The 22,270-nt window shown below is 48.7% G+C and overlaps 2 protein-coding genes across 5 annotated transcripts in view; both read left to right on the plus strand.

Annotated features, from left to right (window-relative positions):
• ILF3 (interleukin enhancer binding factor 3) overlaps positions 1–3,944 on the plus strand; it is a 29,976-nt gene extending 26,032 nt beyond the window's left edge. For all 4 annotated transcript variants that reach the window (XM_070292409.1, XM_069591089.2, XM_069591090.2 and 1 more), the window contains exon 20: positions 433–3,944. In XM_070292409.1, coding sequence (XP_070148510.1) covers positions 433–569 — 137 coding nt within the window. In that variant the 3' untranslated portion in view covers positions 570–3,944. The remainder of the gene's footprint in view (positions 1–432) is intronic.
• Positions 3,945–13,933: 9,989 nt separating this feature from the next.
• QTRT1 (queuine tRNA-ribosyltransferase catalytic subunit 1) lies at positions 13,934–22,227 on the plus strand. The gene is made up of 10 exons (XM_069591094.1): positions 13,934–14,258; positions 14,504–14,572; positions 14,668–14,806; positions 18,915–18,993; positions 19,100–19,215; positions 21,021–21,159; positions 21,406–21,481; positions 21,605–21,714; positions 21,813–21,900; positions 22,004–22,227. Exons 1-10 carry the CDS (start codon positions 14,016–14,018, stop codon positions 22,154–22,156), a joined length of 1,212 nt encoding a protein of 403 aa, XP_069447195.1. The 5' UTR covers positions 13,934–14,015; the 3' UTR covers positions 22,157–22,227.
• Positions 22,228–22,270: the final 43 nt, after the last annotated feature.

Here is a 22,270-nt window from a genome sequence, read left to right on the forward strand (position 1 = left end):
AAGCTGAGCCCCCTGCCCCCTGCTAGGGAAGTCCAGAAATTGCCCTGCTTATAAATGTTGGCACCAGCAGGGGAAAATGCTGAGAACAGTGAGGGCCAAACAGCCTGCTCTGTGAACTCTGGTTGGGGGTGGTGAGTTCAGCCTTGCATTCAGGCAGTACCCGATTACAGCTCCCATGGCTGACGCGTCTGTGACTGGGCAGATCCCTACTCCTTGCAAGCCCTGCTTGATGGCCCCACCTCTCAGGGCTCACGTGAGAACTAGACCCACTGACCCTGGAAAGGCACTTAACAGAGTGGCGCTTCCAGGGCTGCTCTGCTGCTCTGTCTCATGGACAGACACAGCTCTTGTCTAGTGTTGGCTGACACCCGAGCACTGACCACGGGGTGGGCCTTGTGTCCCTCACTTCTGACCCATTCCTTTCTCCATTAGGAGGCTACTCGTCACAGTCCAACTACAACTCTCCAGGGTCTGGCCAGAATTACAGCGGTCCTCCCAGCTCCTACCAGTCATCACAAGGGGGCTATGGCAGAAATGCAGACCACAGCATGAACTACCAATACAGATAAAGCCCCCAAGGGGGTGAAGATTTGTACCTTCTGCACTTACCCTCCCGTTGTAAGATTCAGTTTTATGCATCACAGTTAACATGTCAGCCGGCCTCTCCAGGCCCCTCCGCCCTCCCCTGTCCACGTTGCCGTGTCGTGAGGTGCAGCCGGTCACCCCCGTGACCCGTCCTGTGACCCATATTTAGCCGTGTTTGGGACTCCGTGTCTTCAATGGTTTGTTAGTTGCCATTACAACTTTGTCTGAGTAGAGTTTTTTGAGTTCTTGCAGTTAAGTATCCCTCTGTCTATTTACGATTGGTGTTAGTGTTAACTCAGTTTGTCTTTAAATAGTCACAGAAGGGATACGTTATCTGTTAATGCTTTTGTGAAGTGAGTTAAACGAGCTTTCTGTATTATAATGCTTTAGTGTTTCAGTTTTATAAGTGAAGATTTTATTTTAAAAACCAGTGGGAAAGAGTGGGGTTTCTTTTTTTTTTTTTTGGTATGTCTGCATCATTCAAGCAGTACATCTGAATTGAGCTGAATGTAGACAAATAAAGAAAAACAAAACTCTGCGCCCGTCGTAGCCCTGGGTGTCTGGCCCACCCACAGCAGGATAGGCAGGGTGCCTCCACCCTGTTACCAGTGCAGGAAGGCAGGGTGTGAGGGCCAGGGCAGCTCCTGGTCACCAGAGAAGTCCAGGGCCAGAAACCCAGCGTCCTGGGAGCTTGGAGACCCAGTGTTGCAGCGGCTCTGAAACCTCCATTCTCCTGATGGCCTGCAGGGCAGCTTCCAGAGGCCCACATTGCTGTTTGGGTTTTGCTCATACATAATTGGGCATGGTTTATTTTCTGATCCGTGAATTCTAATAGAGTTCTTAAGTGCAATTTCAAATCACCGTGGAGTAAGGTGATCTTGTACTTTGGTACACGAGCTGACTTTGAAAAAGCCCAGCTGAATCTGGCTGAAGGTTCCCACGGTCTGGGGAATGCAGCCCCAGAACCATCCCTGCAAGGAGGGCACTTCATGTCTCCAGCAGCCCGCTCCTGGGGCCTGTTCCACTGAGTACACTTTCGGAATGCCTCTCCATCTTGGGCATTTGCAGTGTGGGGGACATTTGTCACCTAGGGGTTATCAGTGTGCAGGTGGAGGAGTGGTGGCCCCCTCCCCAAGCAGCCCTTCTCAACTCCGGCCCTGCCCCAGGGGGAGAGTGGTGTTACCTGCCTGTCTGGAAGGAGCCCCTCCGTGAGGCCTGGGACTGCCTCTCTGCAGAAATCCATCTAGTTTTGCCACCTCTCCACTCTCAGACCGTGTACTGTTCAAGTTGTGAGCTCCAGGTGGCACCTTGGCCTCCTGTGCTTGGTTAACCTTGGCCATTGGGAGAAGTGTGAACCATTCTTGATGCAGTCACTCGGCTGAGGCAGAAACCATCCAGCATGCCTTCGGAGGATAAAGATTTGCCTCCTCGGGGAGGTGAAGGAAAGGTGATTGCACTAAATAGGAAAACATCATAAGAATTTTGTCAACTGCCAGAGCAGAGGAGGCCCTGGATATCAAATGGTCCAGCTTGGGGAATGGGGCCTGAAGTGCCCTGTATCCCTTCAGTATGTGTGCTAGTGGAGACCCACTCGAGATCCCTGGGATCCTGTGTTTGAGATGATAAAGGTGTGGGCAGAAGTCCATGGCGAGGAACACTCCTGCACCACCTGCCACATGACTTTAGCTCTGGACCTGCATTCTCCACACGTTTCACCGTGGGTTTCCCAACAGCATCTGCTGCCACCATTCACGTTTCTGGATGCTGACACCACAAGGGAAAGCATCTCAAGATCAAAGAAGGCAGCGGAGGAAGATGTCCCTGTGGTGATGCGTCCTCAGGGACTTGGGACTTGTTGCCATGGTCCTCTCTTGGGGGAAGGGCTGGGGCCTGGGTGGCTTATCTTTGATGGAAGCCTGACCGAGTCCCTCAGTCAGGACAAGTTAACTGGGAAGAAGCAGGATGGCCCTCTTGCCTCCTCCAGCTCCTGTGGCTCCAGGCATCCCTTGGCTTGTGACAGCATCATGCCAGTCTCCGTCTTTTTTCACATGAACTTTTCCTGTGAGTCTGTGTAAGGACACCAGTCACTGGATTTTGGCGCACCCTGGTCTAGGATGCATTCTTCCCATGATCCTTTTTTAAAAACTAAAAAGATGTGTTTCCAGGTAAAGTTAGGTTCACAGGTATCGGTAGTTAGGAATTGGACAGTCTTTTTTGGGGGAACACTTTTTGACCCAGTAAAAGGCTGGGCAAAGGTTCTACCCTCCATTGCTGCTATCACTGCCCTGGAAGCTCGTCAACCACAATCAGGATTACTGTAGTCGGGTGTGGACAGCACAGAGCCAACAGCATCTTTTCAGCAAGGTGAGTCCCTGTCTGAGGAGCCCACTTGAAATCGCAGATCCCTCATCACCCTGACTCCACTCGAGGACCTTGGTGGCGGCGATGCAGCAGGCCATGGACGGTACCCCAGCCCTTGGGACCTGCCACCCCAGGAACCTGGATTCAGCAAGATGTGGCCATACGTCAGCATGGAGAAGGCCTTGCTCACACCTCATCTCTTCAGATGTGATCCAGGCTTTCCCAGGCCTATTGTCCTCTCAGCCTTGGAGGCCAGTGTGGAGGAGGTGGTCTCCAGCTCCTCCTCAGCTATGGCCATGGTAGGCAACAGCTGGCTTATGGAGAGACACGTTGGCCCATGTGTTGCTGGAGGATGGTGCCATGTGTCCTTGAGTCACCAGCAGACAACTCCAGGAGCCTCAGCACAAGGATCGATTGGTGGCCCACACCCTCAGCGAGGTGATCAGGACAGGGTACTTGATGGATAGGCCATGGGGGTCAATGACCTGGGACCAGACACCACCCTGAAGGGTGCTTTTGGAGGGAAGGTAGGAAGGGAGAAAGTATGACTTAACACCTCATGGTGGTAAGAGATGATGTCACAGGGCCTTGCCAGGAATTTGAACTGATCACAGGGTGTAAGTACTGGGGACTAGTGACCTCAGATGAAAGAGGGCCTTTAGTAGCAATGGTGGAGACAAAAATCAGAGACATACACCTCTAGATTTGCAGTCACCAGGGCCCTGGTTGTGTCTAGGTGCAGCCTGAGCTGCCCAACTACCCTCTACCTGACAGGGAAACATTCATTTGTTCTCTGACCATTAACCTGTTCTGGTGTAGTCAGCTGGGCTGTTGAGCCTCAGGATTCAGTGTCCAGGTGTGAGCCTCACGAGGCTCTTCTTTCCCTTCACAGGCCTATTCTAAAACTTCTGGACACAATTTTGGGCAACAATGCAGCATGCATTTTTGGCTGAAATGCTCATTCTAACCCACTCTGGAATAAATGAAAACTTACTGTGCTCATTTGTTTCATTCACATAACATGTTTATTGGATATTGCTTATGTTTCAGCCATGTACTGAGCGCTGGGAATATGGCAGTGAACCTGGGCCTAGCCCTCAAGGAGCTTCCAGGCACCAAGAGGGCCCTCCCCCAGCTGGGGTCAAGTGTTAGGGGAAGGCATTATGTGTCTCAAGTGAAACAATATGTTTGAGTGGGACCCAAAGGTGTGTTGAGGAGGATTAGCCAAGGGACTGGCATGCTTAGAAAATTATGGGAGGTGTCAATGGAATTCAAGGAGCTAATACTCAGGTGAGTGAGCATTGTGGTCATGAGAAGGGAAAAGTGTGGCTTGATGTAAGTCGGGAGCCATCCAGTGCAGGGGCTTGACTGGGAAGCAGAGGCGTCCTCAGCCTCATCCTGAGGACAACGGAGAACAGTGGGAAGATTCTGAGCTGGAAAGAACTTGGGCTGAGTGGTGCTCCAGAGCAGTTCTTTGGAATATTGGGTAAAGAACCTGTGTGTAGTAGAGGTGAAAATAAAGGCTGAGAAATCGACAAAATGGTTTGAGTTCTGAAACAACTGAGCTGAGGTTCAGAGTGATAAAGTGGCAAAAGTCCACTGGACTTTGCGAGGGACCACCTTCCAGACCCAAGAGGGGTTAAAACTGCATATCCTAAACGGCTGACTGGGACAAAGAGTGATGCATTATAATCTTGGCCCAAGATAAGGAGAAGGGTCCAGGCTCACCACTCTGTTCTACTGTGGCGGAGACAAGCTGGAATGTTTAGACAGTGGCCATAGAGGTCATTCCACACAGGTCAGAAGTCCTGGTCCATGGCCTTTCTGGTGTTTCCCAAAAAGCTAGCAGGGCACCCCAGCTGCGGGGGCTGAGACTAGCACACAAGGACTACTCTCAAGCCCATCTGAATGAATCAGAGAAAACATCGTCCAGGCTCTTGGGACAATTACCCGACCCCAGGACTGCAATGACTTCTATTTCAACATCAGTTTAGTTCAGTTCAGTCGCTCAGTCGTGTCCGACTGCGACCCCATGAATCGCAGCATGCCAGGCCTCCCTGTCCATCAACAACTCCCGGAGTTCACTCAGACTCACGTCCATCGAGCCCGTGATGCCATCCAGCCATCTCATCCTCTGTCGTCCCCTTCTCCTCCTGCCCGCAATCCCTCCCAGCATCAGAGTCTTTTCCAATGAGTCAACTCTTCACATGAGGTGGCCAAAGTACTGGAGTTTCAGCTTTAGCATCATTCCTTCCAAAGAAATCCCAGGGCTGATCTCCTTCAGAATGGACTGGTTGGATCTCCTTGCAGTCCAAGGGACTCTCAAGAGTCTTCAACAACACAGTTCAACGTCAGAGTTACCCTTAACTCTACTCCAGAGGAAACCCAACTCCTGCCGTTCTGCATCTGAGAATTCCATATGCTACTCCATAAGGAGAACCCCTTACTTCCAGTTTTGAGGGCTCCTCTGCATAGTTGCGTCGACCCCAAGAAGGGAAGGGTTGGGGGCTTCACAGAGACTTTCAACCTGGGGAAGTACACTGGCTTCCACTTGGGTGCAGAAACCACCCAAGGATCGGTTTTTCCAAATTACCCTTTCGAAAATGACCTCTAGCAAGCTGTTAGGACCGCCTCTTGGGCACCGTCGCTTCAACAGGGCCAATCAACAATCCCCGCTCGGCATAGAGGCTTTCCACAAGCTCTGCCTCTCAACGTCGTTCGGTGCGTCATCGCTCCAACGCTCCCAATTGGACAGTTCCTCAAGCTTCTATCTATTGGGTGAGCCCTTTGTGCGCAGCGCGCGGCTTTTAATAGGCCGCTTCTTCAGGCTCCGCCCCCAGGCCTGCAGCTTCCCTGGCCTCCGGGAAACGTGCGTGGCGCTGTCCAGAGTGCTGAAGTCGGGCACCCTGCACCGATTTCAGGGCGGCCTTGTGGCGCCCACCAGGCCTCCCTGCTGAACAGCGCTGAAATAAAGCAGATGCCACTGAGCCTCGGATGCAACTTACCTCCAACCCCCGATTTACCCCTGGGGATAGGAAAAACTCGAAACACTTCGTTAAGAAACCTCCACTCTCCTATCTAGCTCAGAGGAACTCTGAAGTCCCCATTGCTAACCAGAGGCCTTGCACGATCTCATGCTGTGACCTCTCCACCTTCTGCTCCTTTCCTCACTCCCTGCAGCCACGTTGCTCTCCCTGCCGCACCGCAAGTGATCCAGGTACATTCCCACCTCAGCAGAGAATTTGCTCTCATGGTTCCCACTGCCTAAAATGATCTCTCAGATCTCATTTGAGTCCCTCTTTATTTCCTTCAGGCCTTGACTCAAATCTCACCTTATTGAGGCTGATCTAGACCACACTACTTAAAATAGTCACCTCCCAACTCCTCTCCTGCCCTCATTATTCCCCCAACACTCTTCACTACCTGAGACTGATACGTTCTACAAATTTTTCTTGTTCATACCTCCAGGGCATGGTTTTTTGTCTGCTTGTTCACTGCTATGTTACCAGCAGTGAGAACAGTGCCTGACAGAGTGGGTGCTCCCTAATATTCATTGCATGTATATTCATGTGTGTATTTTGACGTTTACTGTTTACCTTCATCATGATGCTCTGCCCCAATTTAAAGATGAAGAAACTGAGGTATCATGCCCATCATTTGACCAAAGTCACCTGGTTTCTGAGTGGCAGAGCCTGAATCCCCTCTTCTGGTTCTTCTGGCTGTAACCCTTTCATCTCTGCCCTGTGCTACAATCCCTAATACTGCCTTCTCCAGGAAAAGAAGATGGATAAGAGGTGGCTTCATGGGGCTCAGACAGAACTAGATTTCCTTCTTTTTTAAAAACTTTATTTACTGTGCTGGGTCTTCATCACTGCTTGCGCTTTTCTCTGGGGCTACGCTCCAGTTGTGGTGTTTGGGCTTCTCATTACAGGGGCTTCTATTGTTGTAGAACTTGGCCTCTAGGACACACAGCTTCAGTAGTTGCAGCTCCTGGGCTCTAGAGCACAGGCTAAATAGTTGTGGCACATGGGCTTAGTTGCTCTGCAGCATGTGGGATCTTCCCAGATCAAGGATCAAACCCATGTCTCCTGTATCGGCAGGCGGATTCCTTACCACCAGGGTAGCCTCCAAACTAGATTTCAATTCCTGTTCCTTGATTACTACTCATGTGACCAGGAGTGAGTTAGAAAACATCTATGCCTCAGTGACTTTATTCATAAAACGGAGATAACAGTACCCACCTTGTTATACTGTGAGAGTCAAATGAGGAAATGACAGCATATGGCTTAGCAGACACCTGATACACATTGGCACGTGCTCTGTTAGTGCTGGCAATGTTAGTTCTTAAATATCACCATCATATTATTACCTGGCAGACTTAAAAAGAAATACTAAAAAACTAGGAGATTGAGGCTAGAAAGTCTATAGGAAGAATGTTTCAAGAAGGTGGGAGTGAAGAATAGATGCCAAACCTCACTGGGAATAAGACAAATGCACGTTAAAAATAGCACGGAGTTACCAGAGCTGTCCTTTTAATGCAGCAGGTGAGGAGAGAGGTTGGAGAGGGTGTGCTTCTGTCAGTGTAGTTGCCACAAACCCTATAGAGGGCATTTGCTAGGATCTCATTATAGTATTTGACCTAGTCATCCGGCTGCTAGAAAATTTTCCTAAACATATACTTCCTGCCATGTGGAATGGCTTAAGTATAAGATTATTCATTGCAGCCTTGTTTGCAGAAGCAAAAGATTTTACTCGCAACCTAAGTGAAAAACAACCCAATAAGCAAGAGGTGGACTATTCATACTCTGGGATACTGGGCAACTTTTTAAAAAATGTAAAAATGGAAATTCCCAGTCAGTCCAATGGTTAGGACACCACCCTTTCACTCTGAGGGCCCGGGTTCAATCTCTGGCCAGGGAACTATGATCCCCTCAAAATTTTTTTTCAGTTCAGTTCAGTTGCTCAGTCGTGTCCAACTCTTTGTGACCCCATGGACTGCAGCATGCCAGGCCTCCCTGTCCATCACCAACTCCCAGAGTTTACTCAAACTCATGCCCATTGAGTCAGTGATGCCATCCAACCATCTCATCCTTTGTCGTCCCCTTCTCCTCCCGCCTTCAATCTTTCCCAGCATCAAGGTCTTTTCCAATGAGTCAGCTCTTCGCATCAGGTGGCCAAAGTATTGGAGTTTTTTTCAATGAATAAATTTTAAAAAGAACAAGGAGACTATGTACTGACATGAAATAGCCTCCAAGGTATACACAAAAAGTGAAGTGTATTCCCTACAGTAACCAGCAAGCCTGCTTTTGTGAACAAAGGGATATATGTAAATAAGTATGTAACAATATTTGCTTCTCTCTGCATGGAAAAAAAAAACACTAGAAGGACATAAGAATCTGATAAAACATGTTACTAGGAAAGGCTGAGCTGGAAAGTGGGTGGATGTGTTGGAAAGTCTGTGGAGGATGAGGCGGAACTGAGTTTGTTCACCTTTTGTGTTTTGAGTTTTTTTATATACTTGGACATGTGGGATATTAAAAATGCAGAAAAGTGTATAAAATACAAGTGCAGTTCAATGAATACTCTTGTATTTACAATCTCCAGATATCACTATTTTGTATTTTTGTTCCAAATGGAGAATTTATATATACAAGTGCTCAGCTCAGCTGTATTGAATCTGCTACCAAATCATTAACAAGTAATGAAAGATGTCAGGAAATGTCTCAAACATCTGAAAGGCATTCAACCTTAGTAGCAATCATGGAATGTAAATAAAAGCCAATGGAGAGACCATTTCATAGCCACCTTATCAGCAAAATTGAACAGTTCTATAAACATAGTTGGCAATTTGAGCTCTGGTTCCTCTGCCTTTTCTAAAATCGCTTAAACATCTGGAAGTTCATGGTTCACATACTGCTGAAGGCTGGCTTGGAGAATTTTGAGCATTACTTTACTAGCGTGTGAGATGAGTGCAATTGTGCAGTAGTTTGGGCATTCTTTGGCATTGCCTTTCTTTGGGATTGGAATGAAAACTGACCTTTCCCAGTCCTGTGGCCACTGCTGAGTTTTCCAAATTTGGTGGCATATTGTGTGCAGCACTTTCACAGCATCATCTTTTAGGATTTGAAATAGCTCAGTTGGAATTCCATCACCTCCACTAGCTTTGTTTGTAGTGATGTTTCCTAAGGCCCACCTGACTTCACATTCCAAGATGTCTGGCTCTAGGTGAGTGATCAAACCATCCTGATTCTCTGGGTCATGAAGCTCTTTTTTGTACAGTTCTTCTGTGTATTCTTGCCACCTCTTCTCAATATCTTCTGCTTCTGTTAGGTCCATACAATTTCTGTCCTTTATTGAGCCCATCTTTGCATGAAGTGTTTCCTTTGTATCTCTAGTTTTCTTGAAGAGATCTCTAGTCTTTCCTCTATTGTTTTCCTCTATTTCTTTGCACTGATGACTGAGAAAGGCTTTCTTACCTCTCTTTGCTATTCTTTGGAACTCTGCATTCAAATGGGTATATCTTTCCCTTTCTCCTTTGCTTTTCACTTCTCGTCTTTTCACAGCTATTTGTAAGGCCTCCTCAGACAGCCATTTTGCTTTTTTGCATTTCTTTTCCATGGGGATGGTCTTGATCCCTGTCTCCTGTACAATGTCATGAACCTCTGTCCATAGTTCATCAGGCAGTCTGTCTATCAGATTTAGTCCCTTAAATCTATTTCTCACTTCCACTGTATAATTGTAAGGGATTTGAACTTCCAGATGTTCAAGCTGGTTTGAGAAAAGGCAGAGGAACCAGAGATCAAATTGCCAACATCCGCTGGATCATGGAAAAAGCAAGAGAGTTCCAGAAAAACATCTATTTCTGCTTTACTGACTTTGCCAAAGCCTTTGACTGTGTGGATCACAATAAACTATGGAAAATTTTGAAAGAGATGGGAGTACCAGACCACCTGACCTGCCTCTTGAGAAATCTGTATGCAGGTCAGAAAGCAACAGTTAGAACAACATGGAACAACAGACTGGTTCTATATAGGGAAAGGAGTATGTGAAGGCTGTATATTGTCATCCTGCTTATTTAGCTTCTATGCAGAGTACATCATGAGAAACGCTGGGCTGGATGAAGCACAGGCTGGAATCAAGATTGCTGGGAGAAATATCAATAACCTCAGATACGCTGATGACATCACCCTTATGCAGAAAATGAAGAAGAACTAAAGAGCCTCTTGATGAAAGTGAAAGAGGAGAGAGAAAAAGTTGGCTTAAACCTCATCATTCAGAAAACTAAGATCATGGCATCTGGTGCCATCACTTCATGGCAAATAGATGGGGAAACAGTGGAAACAGTGGCAGACTATTTTTTTGGACTCCAAAATCACTGCCGATGGTGACTTAAGCCATGAAATTAAAAGACGCTTACTCCTTGGAAGGAAAGTTATGACCAACCTAGACAGCATATTAAAAAGCAGAGACATTACTTTGCCAACCAAAGTCTGACTAATCAAGGCTATGGATTTTCCAGAAGTCATGTCTGGATATGAGAGTCGGACTATAAAGAAAGCTGAGTGCCGAAGAATTGATACTTTTGAACTGTGGTGTTGGAGAAAACACTTGAGAGTCCCTTGGACTGCAAGGAGATCAAACCAGTCAATCTTAAAGGAGATCAGTCCTGAATATTCATTGGAAAGACTGATGTTGAAGCTGAAACTCCAATACTTTGGCCACCTGATGTGAAGAGCTGACTCATTTGAAAAGATCCTGATGCTGGGAAAGAATGGAGGCAGGAGGAGAAGGGGACAATGGGGTCGCAAAGAGTCGGACATGACTGAGCGACTGAACTGAACTGAATATGATTTTATTAATGGAACAGACAGCAATTTCTCCCAAACCTCCTTGGTGCTATTGAGTTCTTCAAAAACTATTATGAAACTTATATTTGAGTCAGTTGTTAGAGTGTTGAAATTTTAGACAATTCCATGGGTCAGTGAGCCATGACTAGTGGAAAAGGATAATTCAAAAACATCATCAGTCTAGTATGAAAGAGTCCAGAAGATTAAAAACAAATCATTAGTATACTGAGATGAAATCAACTCCAAACAAAATAACTGCAAAAATAAACTATATATTTTCTTTTATCATGCTGTAAAATATGCCTGTAAGTATACATAAGAATGAATACTAAACATCACTTAATATTAAGAGGTTAAAAAACATTAAGAGGTTAGCACTATTACATGGGACAGGCATGGGAAAGCTAATTCACAGTATACATTTTATCCATATTTTTGAATGATGTATTATCTGTTATAAAAACTTAAATAAATCTACTTTAAATAAAATGGAATCATAAGTCAAGTTTATTAAATTCTCGACTCATTGGAAAAGACCCTGATGCTGGGAAAGATTGAGGACAGGAGGAGAAGGGGACGACAAAGGATGAGATGGTTGGATGGGGAAGTAAGTAGATTCCATGTAACACAGCTAAGAATTTGCATGCCATAACTAAGGCTTCTGCATGCTGCAATGAAGACTGAAGACCCTGCATGCCGCAACTAAGTCCTAGTGTAGCCAAATAAATAGATCAATGTTTGGGAACAAAAAAAAGAAAGTGGGCATTGTCAATGTACAAAAGTCTTTAAAAGCATAATATGACTTACAGGCTATGTGATATACACTCATCAGTGATGGAAGGTTCTTTTTAAAATTTTCTTGCTTATCTAATAGCTGTGGGGTCTTAGTAGCAGCATGTGGGATCTTTTTCATTGAGGGTTGTTGGTTCTAGTTCCCTGACCAGGGATGGAACCCGCGCCTCCTGCATTGGGAGCCTGGAAGTCTTAACCACTGGACCACCACAGAAGTCCCTGGAAGTTTCTTAAGATTGGGAAAGTCATCCCTGGGGGCTCAGTGGTAAAGAATCTGCCTGTTAATGCAGGAGATACAGGTTTGATCCCTGATCCAGGAGGATCCCACATGCCACAGAGCAAAAAACCCGTGGGCCACAACTAGAGCCCTAAAGCTGCAACTACTAAAGTTTGTGCACCCTAGAGCCCGTGCTCCGCAACAAGAGGAGCCACCCCAATGAGAAGCCAGCACACCACAACTAGAGAGTAGCCTGAGCAGCAGTCAAGACCAGTGCAGCCAAAAAAAGTACAGAAATGAAATGGTTTTATAAAAAGATTGGGGGATTTCCCTGGTGGTACATTGGATAAGAACCTGCCAATGCAGGGGAAATGGGCTCAATTCGAAGTCCAGGAAGATTCCACAGGCCGTGGAACAACTATGCCCATGTGCCACAATTACTGAAGCCCAAGCACCTAGAGCCCCGTGCTCTGCAACAAGAAAAGCCACCAAGTGAGAAGCCCAAGCACCACAGTGAAGGGCCGCTCCTGCTTGTGGCAACTAGAGAAAGCCTGAGCACAGCAACGAAAACCCGGTGCAACCAAAAATAAAAATTAGAAAATAAATTATTAAAAAAGATTGGGAAAGTCAAGAGGAATGGGGCAGTGAGAATATAACCCGGTCATGGGTATATCAGATGAATGTTGCTGACAATGGCGATAGCAAATGCAAAGGCCCTAAGGTGGGTTTTATTGGTGGATGTTTTCCAGACGTGGCCTCAGTGAAGACTCCACCACACTGAGAAATCCTCAGCTTTAGCCCAAGGCTTCCAGATCAGCGTTTTTCTGAGGTGAGTGCCGTTTAGGCCAGTGGTCCTGAAAGGAAGGCTTCTAGGGCAAATGCGCCCTCTTCTGGCAAGAATAGATATCAGCTCCATTTCCAATCCTAACATTTATAAGGTAATGGCAACTCACTCCCGTACTCTTGCCTGTAAAATCTCATGGACGGAGAAGCCTGGTGGGCTGCAGTACATGGGGTCGCTAGGAGTTGGACACAACCGAGCGACTTCACTTTCAGTTTTTACTTTCATGCATTGGAGAAAGAAATGGCAACCCACTCCAGTATTCTTGCCTGGAGAGTCCCAGGGACGGGGGAGCCTGGTGGGCTGCCATCTATGGGGTCGCACGGAGTCGGACACGACTGAAGCGACTTAGCAGCAGCAGCAGCAGCAGCAGCAACATTAATAAAACATATGTAAGAGTTGGATACGACTGAGCCACAAACACTTATTGGACTTCCCTGGCTCAGCCGGTAAACAATCTGCTTGCAATGCAGGAGACCCAGGTTTGATTCCTGGGTTGGGCGGATTCACTGGAGAAGGGAATGGCTACCCACTCCAGTATTCTTGCCTGGAGAATTCCATGGACACAGGAACCTGGTGGACCACAGTCCACGGGGGATCGCAGAGTTGGACAGCACTGAACGACTAACACTTTCACTTTCACATTGCTGTTATTATTAGTGAAACACAACCAGTGCTTAATAAATTCGTGACCCATCCTCTCTCACCCCTGTGCGGCATGGAGGCTGGCACTAGTGGGGATGTATCTATAGATATAAGTTGAATGAATGGTCGAACAGTCTCCCCTTCTGTAAATCTGTCGTTCTTTCATTGCATAAACTGATGCTTATTGAGTATGTACTATTTGCTATGTCCTGTTCTAAGCCCTTGGAGCAAGGCAATAATCAAGATAGACCAACAGAGAATCCCCTGGTTGTCCAGTGGTTACGACTCTGCCCAGGCTGGAGTCCTGGTTGGGGAACTAGGATCCCGCAAACTGTGAGGCGCGGCCAGAAAAGGCAAAAGACTACATAAAGCACGGTGTAAAAATCTATATAGTTAGATCCTGTCATTCAACATTCAAGACATCCTTATATTTAGGTAATATAATTCGTGCCATTTGATGGAGGATACAATAAGACCTTAGAGAGGCTCTGACTGCGAGGAAGTGGCAGGAATGTGCCTCCAAACCAAGAAAATTTTAACACTTTGCGGCTGTGCGCTGCCTGTAGGAACAAACTGGGTATCCAGCCGAGAGAAGCGGGAAGGCGTCCGTTTCCATGGTTCATCTGACGCTGCACCCAAGCTCCCGCCCTCATCGGGCGCCACGTGACCTCAGCCAACATGGCGCCGCCCAGGATGTCCCACAGCTCACGTGGTTAAGGCAGGCAAGATGGCGGCAGCCGCCAGCCAGACTTCGCTGGAGTCGGCCCCGCGGATCATGCGATTGGTGGCCGAGTGTAGCCGCTCCAGGGCCCGAGCCGGGGAGCTGCGGCTGCCACACGGGCCGGTGGCTACTCCAGTGTTCATGCCAGTGGGCACGCAGGCCACTATGAAGGGCATCACGGCCGAGCAACTGGACGCGCTGGGCTGCCGCATCTGCCTGGGCAACACCTACCATCTGGGTCTGAGGCCGGTGGGTGGGCTGCGCCCCAGCGGGGCGGCGGCGGCAGAGCGTGGAGGAGCCCAGGAGATTCCCTAGACCTGAGCACGCCTCCCAAAGTCTATCGACAAACGCGTATCCAGGGTCCCGGGTGGCCCAGGCCTTGTGCTGGGCGTGAGGGACCAGCGAGGATGGAAGCTGGCCAACCCTGTCGCCCCCAACATTTGAACCCAGGGTTGCACTCACCCCTAACCTGACCCTTTCTTCCGCCAAACCAGGGCCCAGAGCTGATCCAGAAGGCCCAAGGTCTCCACGGCTTTATGAATTGGCCCCACAATCTGCTGACGGTAAGGTGGGGTCGAGGCCGGGGTTCGAGGGCATTCCGTGGGGGTAGATATTCTCCATCCAGTACCTGACAGACCTGCGGTGGGATCTCCCTCAGGACAGCGGCGGCTTCCAGATGGTGTCCCTGGTGTCCCTGTCCGAAGTGACGGAGGAGGGTGTCCGCTTCCGCTCCCCTTATGACGGTGATGAGACCCTTCTGAGTCCAGAGAGGTCCGTGGAGATCCAGAACGCTCTAGGTGAGCGGATCCTGGGGAGTCGCTCTTTCCCTTGGTGGAGGTGAAATGGGCCTGCTCCTTTGGTGATGCTTGGCTCTGGGCGAGTCCCTCACCGTTTAATTATCCTAAATTGGGATAGTTTACAAAGCTAATGATGTAATTTCGGTAAATCTCTTATCACAGGGCCTGACCTATAGTAGCTTTTAGTGTTATCTTTACTGTGGTTGTTTCGCGACCTTATGGACTGCAGCATGCCAGGCTTCCCTCTCCTTCACTGTCTCCCAGAGTTTGCTAAAACTCAAGTCCATTGAGTTGATGCCATACAACAATCTCATCCTCTGTCACCCCTTCTCCTCCTGCCCTCAATCTTTCCCAGCATAAGGGTTTTTTCCAGTGAGTCAGCTCTTCCCATCAGGTGGCCAAAGTATTGGAGCTTCAGCTTCAGCATTGGTCCTTCCAGTGAATAATATTCAGGGTTGATTTCCTTTAAGATTGAATGGTTATATCTCCTTGCAGTCTGAGGGACTCTCAAGAGTCTTCTCCAGCACCACAGTTTGAAGGGATCAATTCTTTGGCGCTCAGCCTTCTTTTTGATTCGACTCTCACATCCATACATGACTACTGGAAAAACCATAGCTTTGACTATGCAGACCTTTGTAGGTTGTTTCTCTCAGATAGTAAATTAGCTGGGCAAAGATAAGTTGAAATAATGGGGGTGACAAGGAGGCTTTAGACCCCTTCCATCTCCATCAATAACCTACATTTTTTGATGTAGACAATTAGCATTTCTCAATGTAAAGTGCTGTGAAAACAGGTTCAAAACATTCTATCTTCCAAGCAGATTGATGCTTTTAGATCCCTCTATCCGATATTCTGTGGCTTCTGCTTATAGCTATGGGCCTGGGTTCTGGTACCATACTACCTATGGAGCCTGCAGTCCAAAAAGGAGACAAGCAATGATGAAAAGGTCTTAATTAGAAAGACAGAGGGCCTTTCGATCTTTGGGCGTATGCGATCTTTTTTTTTTTTCAGTTGTGACATCTGTACTATTTAATTATGACAGGTGAACTCTTAGTTGCAACATGTGGAATCTAGTTCCCTGATCAGGGATGGAACTCTGGCCCCCTGTATCAGGAGCATGGTGTCTTAGCCACTGGGCCACCAAGGGAAGTCCCTCTTTCTTCATTTATTAGCCAGATTACTTCCGTAAAGAGAAAAGTTTCTCACCTACTCCTGGAAGACCAAGTATGAATAATTTCAGTCATGTAGGAAGAGTAGGATTCATTCTTTTCCCTCTTACTAGTTTTCATGGGTTGATTACTTAGCACCCTCTATTGATGACAAACTAATGTTTAGTTTTTAAGGATTGCCCTGAGCTCATGGGTTTACATGTATTTGATAACATCTCACTGCATTGCAGTTAAAACCCTTGTTGCTTCTCTCATCACCCCATCTTTGGCTAGCATGGTACACTGTGCTTTTTTCCTGTAATGACACATTGTGGCAATATTTCGTTGAGCTTTTCTGATCTATAACTCCACAGGCTCTAATCTGAAATTCTTAGGGCCAGATATGTATCAGAATCCCTACATTTTAGAAGGATAATAGAGGGTACATACCATTCATTACACAGTACCTCAGTGAGGCCTGGGGCAGTACCCTGTGGTTTTACACTTCATTTTTTTTTTCTAATTAAAAAATTGTAATAAAATGCACATACCATAAATTTACCATCTTAACCCTTAAGTGTCCAGTCCATTGGTGTTAAGTACATTCACCTTGTTGTGTAACCATCCCCACCATCCATCTTCAGAACTTTTTCATGTTCCCACAGTGAAACTCTTGTCCCCATGGAATACTCACTCCCCATTCCCCTTCCTCCAGCCCCTGGTACCTACCATTCCACTATATGAATTTGACTTCTCTAGGAACCTCGTGTAAGTGGAAATATACAGTATTTGTCTTTTTGTGATTGGCTTATTTCACTTTTCATGATGTCCTCAAGGTTCATCCATGTTACATCATGTGGCAGAATTTCCTTTTTAGGGCTCCATAATATTCCATGGGGTGTCTGTATCCCATTTTGTTCCTCTATTCAACTGTTGATGGACACTTGGGTTGCTTTCAGCTTTTAACTCTGGTGAATATTGCTATTGTGAATCTGACTGTGCAAATATTTCTGAGACCCTGCTTTCAGTCCTTTTGGGTATATATCCAGGAGTGGAATTGCTGGTATATATCCAGGAGTGGAAAAGCATGTGGTATATATGCTTTACATTTATTACATTAACACTTACGAATCTCCCTGGTAAAATGGGTTGTTTAAAAGATGACAACTGTGTCAAGTTTTGCTACCACATGAGTATCCCATTAGCACAAGAAAAATCCTTTGATTTTTGAGAAGTTTCTGGATTTTGGAATTGTGGGAAAGAACCTTAACTCGACCCCTATTGAAGGATGCTTAGACTCCCGACACACCACGAGGAATCACTTCGAGGGATCACACACATCACCACGAGGGATCACACACATCATTGTATTTATTCTTTTTTTGATAGTTTTATTTATTTATTTCCTTTATTTTTGGCTGTGTTGGGTCTTCGTTGCTGCGAAGGCTTTTCTCTGGTTATTGGGATTAGAGGGCACTATCTCATTGCACTTCACTAGCTTCTCATTTCCGGAGAAGGCAATAGCACCCTACTCCAGTGCCCTTGCCTGGAAAATCCCATGGGCGCGGGAGCCTGGTAGGCTGCAGTCCATGGGGTTGCGAAGAGTCAGACACGACTGAGCGACTTGACTTTCACTTTTCACTTTCATGCATTGGAGAAGGACATGGCAACCCACTCCAGTGTTCTTGCCTGGAGAATCCCAGGGACGGGGGAGCCTAGTGGGCTGCCGTCTCTGGGGTCGCACAGAGTCGGACACGACTGAAGCGACTTAGCAGCAGTAGCAGCAGCTTCTCATTTCAGTGGCTTCTTTTGTTGCAGACAGTGGCCTCCAGAGTGCAGGCTTCAGTAGCTGTGGCACATGGGCTCAGCAGTTGCGGCTTTCTGGCTCTGAAAGCCAGAAGCACAGGCTCAGTAGTTGTGGTGCATGGGCTTAGGTGCTCTCCAGCATGTAGAATCTTCCCGGACCAGGAATCGAACTTCTGTCTCCTGCATTGGCAGGCGGAGTCTTTACCACTGAGCCACCCTGGAAGCTTCTTGTTTTGTTCTTAAAGGATACATTTGCAGAGGTGGGAATGTTTTTTTTTTCTGCCACACTGTGGAGCTTGTGAGATCTAAATTCCCCGACCAGGAATCAAACCTGAGGCCACATGGCAGTGAAAGCACTGAGATCTAACCCCCGGACCACCAGGGAATTCCCCAGGTGGGATTTTATTCTATATCCAAGGCAGGGTTTTAGCTGGCAGGTGGCAAAATCGGATGTGGATTTTGTTTTTAAAATTTTATTTATTTGGCTGCATCGAGTCTTAGTTTCAGCAGGCACAATCTTTGTTGCATCACGTGGGACCTTTCGATGTGGTTGACTAAGTCTCTAGGTGTGGAGCACGGGCTTAGTTGCCCCAAGGCATATGGGATCTTAGTTCCCTGACCAGGGATCAAATTCTCATTCCCTGCTTTGCAAGGCCGATTCTTAACCACTGGACCACCAGGGAAGTTCCCAGGTGTGCGTTTGTGTTTTTTTAACATTTTTATTTATTTTATATTTGGCTGTACTGGGTCTTCATCGCTGTGCAGGTTTTTCATGGGTGAGCAGGCTTTTCACTGTGATGGCCTCTCTTGTTGTGGAGCACGGGCTCTAGGGCTCTTAGGCTCCAGGGCAAGGGCTCAGTAGTTGTGACGCACGGGCTTAGTTGCTCCGCGGCATGTGTGGTCTTCCCAGACCAGGGATTGAACCCATGTCTCCTGCATTGGCTTGGCAGGCAGATTCTTCACCACTGAGCCTTCAGGGAAGCACCCCCCCACCCCCCGCCCCAGATGTGCATTTTGAAATACTTCCTTTGGTTGCTGTATAAACAGGTTGGGGTGGTTAAGTGGGAGTCAGCAAGACCTGGAGAGGGACTTGGGGGGTTCTGCTCATACTCAGCATGGGGGCTTTCCCAGTGACTGTGGTCCTGTCTCTCCAGGCTCGGACATCATTATGCAGCTGGATGATGTGGTCAGCAGTACTGTGACGGGGCCCCGTGTGGAAGAGGCCATGTACAGGTGTGTGTGTGTGTGTGTGTGTAGGGGGAGGGCCTTCTGGTCTTGCAGCCTAGTCTCCCTGCCCCTCACCAGGTCCCTAGGGCTCATGACCAGGGTCCTCTTGCAGATCAATCCGCTGGTTGGATCGGTGCATAGCAGCCCATCGACGGCCGGACAAGCAGAACCTCTTTGCCATCATCCAGGGGGGGCTGGACGCGGATCTCCGAGCCACTTGCCTTGAAGGTAAAGCTGTGTGCCAGCAGGACCAGGGCTTTTCTATCACAGAGAGCCCCACATGGGCCTGGCATGCTTAGAGAGTGTTGTTTTTGTTTTTGTTTTAATTTTGATCGCACCCCATGGCTTGTGGGATCTTAGTTCCCTGACCAGGGATCGAACCCTGGCCCTTGGCAGTGAGAGCTTGGAGTCCTAACCACTGGACTGCCAGGGAATTCCCAAGAGTGGTTGTTACTAGGCGAAAGAGCATTCTAGGTGTAAGGAATGGCTGAAGCAAAGGCCCTGAGCATCATGGAATAGAGGGCGTTAGGAGATAATAATAGCTATCAATCTCCCAGGTGGTGCTAGTGGTAAAGAACTCGCCTGCCAATGCAGGAGACATAAGAGACACAGATTCAATTCCTGGGTTGGGAGGATCCCCTGGAGGAGTCCATGGCAACCCACTCCAGTATTCTTTCCTGGAGAATCCCATGGACAGAGAAGCCTGGTGGGCTACAGTCCATAGGGTCACGTGGGTTCAGACACGACTGAAGCGACTTAGCACACAAAACACATCAGTTTCCAGGTGTTCACCAGGCATCCTGCCAGATGCTCTTCATGGATTGTCCAATGGAGTTTTCATAAAGATCCTGTAATGTGGGAACTTGCAGATTCCCAAGATTACAGAAGGGGAAACTGAGGCACCGAGCTGTTAAGTTCCTGTACTCTCAGTCACACAGCTTGGACGTTTCAGAGCTGAGGTTTGTACCCAGGCTTGGGACTGTGCAACCTACAGCGTTAACTCCTACATTGTGCTGCTCTATCCCTGGGGAGTAGGTCAGGAGCAAAGGGTTGGGCCAGAGGCATTGTGCTGACAGTGGAGGGCCTGGGACACCACACTGAGGTGTTAGGGAGCCGTGGAGGGCTGTCGAGTGGGAGAAAAACCCCAGTGGGATGGGAAGTGTAAGGTCCAGAGAGGAAGCTGGAGTAGTTGCCAAGGAGGCAGGGTGGGTGACAGAGGGCCTGAACCATGGCTGTGGCCATGGAGACAAGGCGGGGCAGAGATGGGGGCTCAGAGGCAGTGAGGTGTCATAGGCAGGACCCTGCATTCTGGAGTCCATGGACCTGGATCCAACCCCTTGATCTGTTGCCTCATGGCTATGCACCCTTGGGCTAGTGGCTTGACCTTTCAGCTTGGGAACCCCAATGGCAAGGGGTCAAAGTGAGGAATAAAGGGGAAAATTTGTTCAGGGTGTCCCGCCTGCACCTGGCATCATTATGTACTCTTTTTAATTTAATGTTGTGGCCTCGCCATGTGGTATGTGGGATCTTAGTTCCGCAACCAGGGATCAGACCTGTGCTCCCTGCATAGGAAGCACAGAGTCTTAACCACTGGACCTCCAGGGAAGTCCCAGTTTGCCCATCTGTCATATCTAAAACCTGCAGGGATTTGCAATTCATTTGGCAGCAAAACCAGACCTCTTGACCCCAGTTGTTAGGAGTCTGTACACATTTTGCTGTCAAAATGTTACAGCATTCGATGACAGGCAATTATTCCTCATGGAGGATGTGCACAGTTGTAAAATCTGGAAAATTCTGAAACATATCTGGCTTCATCTTGGGTTTTGGCTGAGGCAGCGTGGGCCCTGGGCCTCTCCTAAGGACTGAAGGAGAGATGTCACAGGCATTCTATAGACAGTAGCTGACATCACCAGCAGCCCCAGGGTACACAGACACATACACACACACCCACTCTCTCCTGGGGGTGAAGAGGAGGAGGCTGAGGCCTATTTCTTTCTGCCTGATCACCCCTGCCCTTGCCCCTCCACGCCCAGAGATGACCAAGCGAGATGTGCCAGGCTTCGCCATCGGGGGCCTGAGCGGGGGCGAGAGCAAGGGCGAGTTCTGGAGAATGGTGGCGCTGAGCACGTCGCGGCTGCCTAAGGACAAGCCCCGCTACCTGATGGGGGTCGGGTACGTGGAGGAGAGGGGAGATGCCGCCCACCCCCCATCCCTGCCTGTGGGGAGTGGATTCCTCGGAACCCCTGCCCCCGGGGTGTCGGGGACTGCGGAAAGACACAGCCCTGCCTAGGAGGGGACTTAGCCCTCTGTTGGGGGTGAGGGTGCCCATGTTGGGAGGAGGGGGTCCCTGGGTGTGTGATCAGGGCTTGAGGTTCTCTGCTACCCTCCCCACCATGTGTGTGCCCCCCGCCCCCCCAGCTATGCCACTGATCTGGTGGTCTGCGTGGCTCTCGGATGCGATATGTTTGACTGTGTCTTCCCTACACGGACAGCGGTGAGCTGGGGCAGAGGAGGAACTGGGGAGGGATTCCAGGGATGGGGCTGAGGTAGAGGGGAGGCTAGGCAGCGGAAAACCGGCTGATGCCCCCTCCTTTTCTCCCTCCCCGGCTACCCCCAGCGCTTTGGCTCTGCCCTAGTGCCCACGGGGAACCTGCAACTGAAGAAGAAGCAGTACGAGAAGGACTTCCGCCCTATAGACCCAGAGTGTGACTGTCCCACCTGCCAGAAGTAGGAGGGGAGGGAGCCTGGGGCAGGAGTGGGGGCAGGGTGGGGGTGGGTAGGACCTGGCCCCACCAGGCCCCCCGCTCCCCACCTCCCGTCCCCAGGCACAGCCGGGCCTTCCTGCACACCCTGCTCCATAGTGACAACACCGCGGCCCTGCACCACCTCACCATTCACAACATCGCCTATCAGGTGGGCCTGTGGCTGGGGGGAGCAAGGCCAGCGGGGTGGGGCCGTCTCCTGGTGGCTGGTGGCTGACGGCTGACCTGCCTCCCGCCTTGCTCCCACCCTGCAGCTGCGGCTGATGAGCGCCGTGCGAGCCAGCATTGTGGAGAAACGCTTTCCTGCCTTCGTGAGGGACTTCATGAGCACCATGTATGGGGACCCCACCCTCTGTCCCACCTGGGCCACTGAAGCCCTGGCCTCTGTGGGGATCACACTGGGTTGACCCTGCTTGGGGGGAGGGAGGGAAGAGGAGGGGGTGGAATATATTGAAGGACTTTTTTTTTTAAATTATAACATAGAGTGTGTCTGTGTCTTCTTGGGGAAGTGGCCTGTCTAG

The sequence above is a fragment of the Ovis canadensis genome, chromosome 5 (genome assembly GCF_042477335.2).
Source record: "Ovis canadensis isolate MfBH-ARS-UI-01 breed Bighorn chromosome 5, ARS-UI_OviCan_v2, whole genome shotgun sequence".
In the NCBI taxonomy this organism is placed as follows: Eukaryota; Metazoa; Chordata; class Mammalia; order Artiodactyla; family Bovidae; genus Ovis; species Ovis canadensis.

Excerpts from the sequence above, each read along its gene's own strand:
- QTRT1 (XM_069591094.1), top strand. The coding sequence starts at position 14,016 with ATGGCGGCAGCCGCCAGCCAGACTTCGCTGGAGTCGGCCCCGCGGATC. Across the intron at positions 19,216-21,020 it reads CCGAGCCACTTGCCTTGAAG|AGATGACCAAGCGAGATGTG; the intron begins GTAAAGCTGTGT and ends CTCCACGCCCAG. Across the intron at positions 21,160-21,405 it reads CGCTACCTGATGGGGGTCGG|CTATGCCACTGATCTGGTGG; the intron begins GTACGTGGAGGA and ends CCGCCCCCCCAG.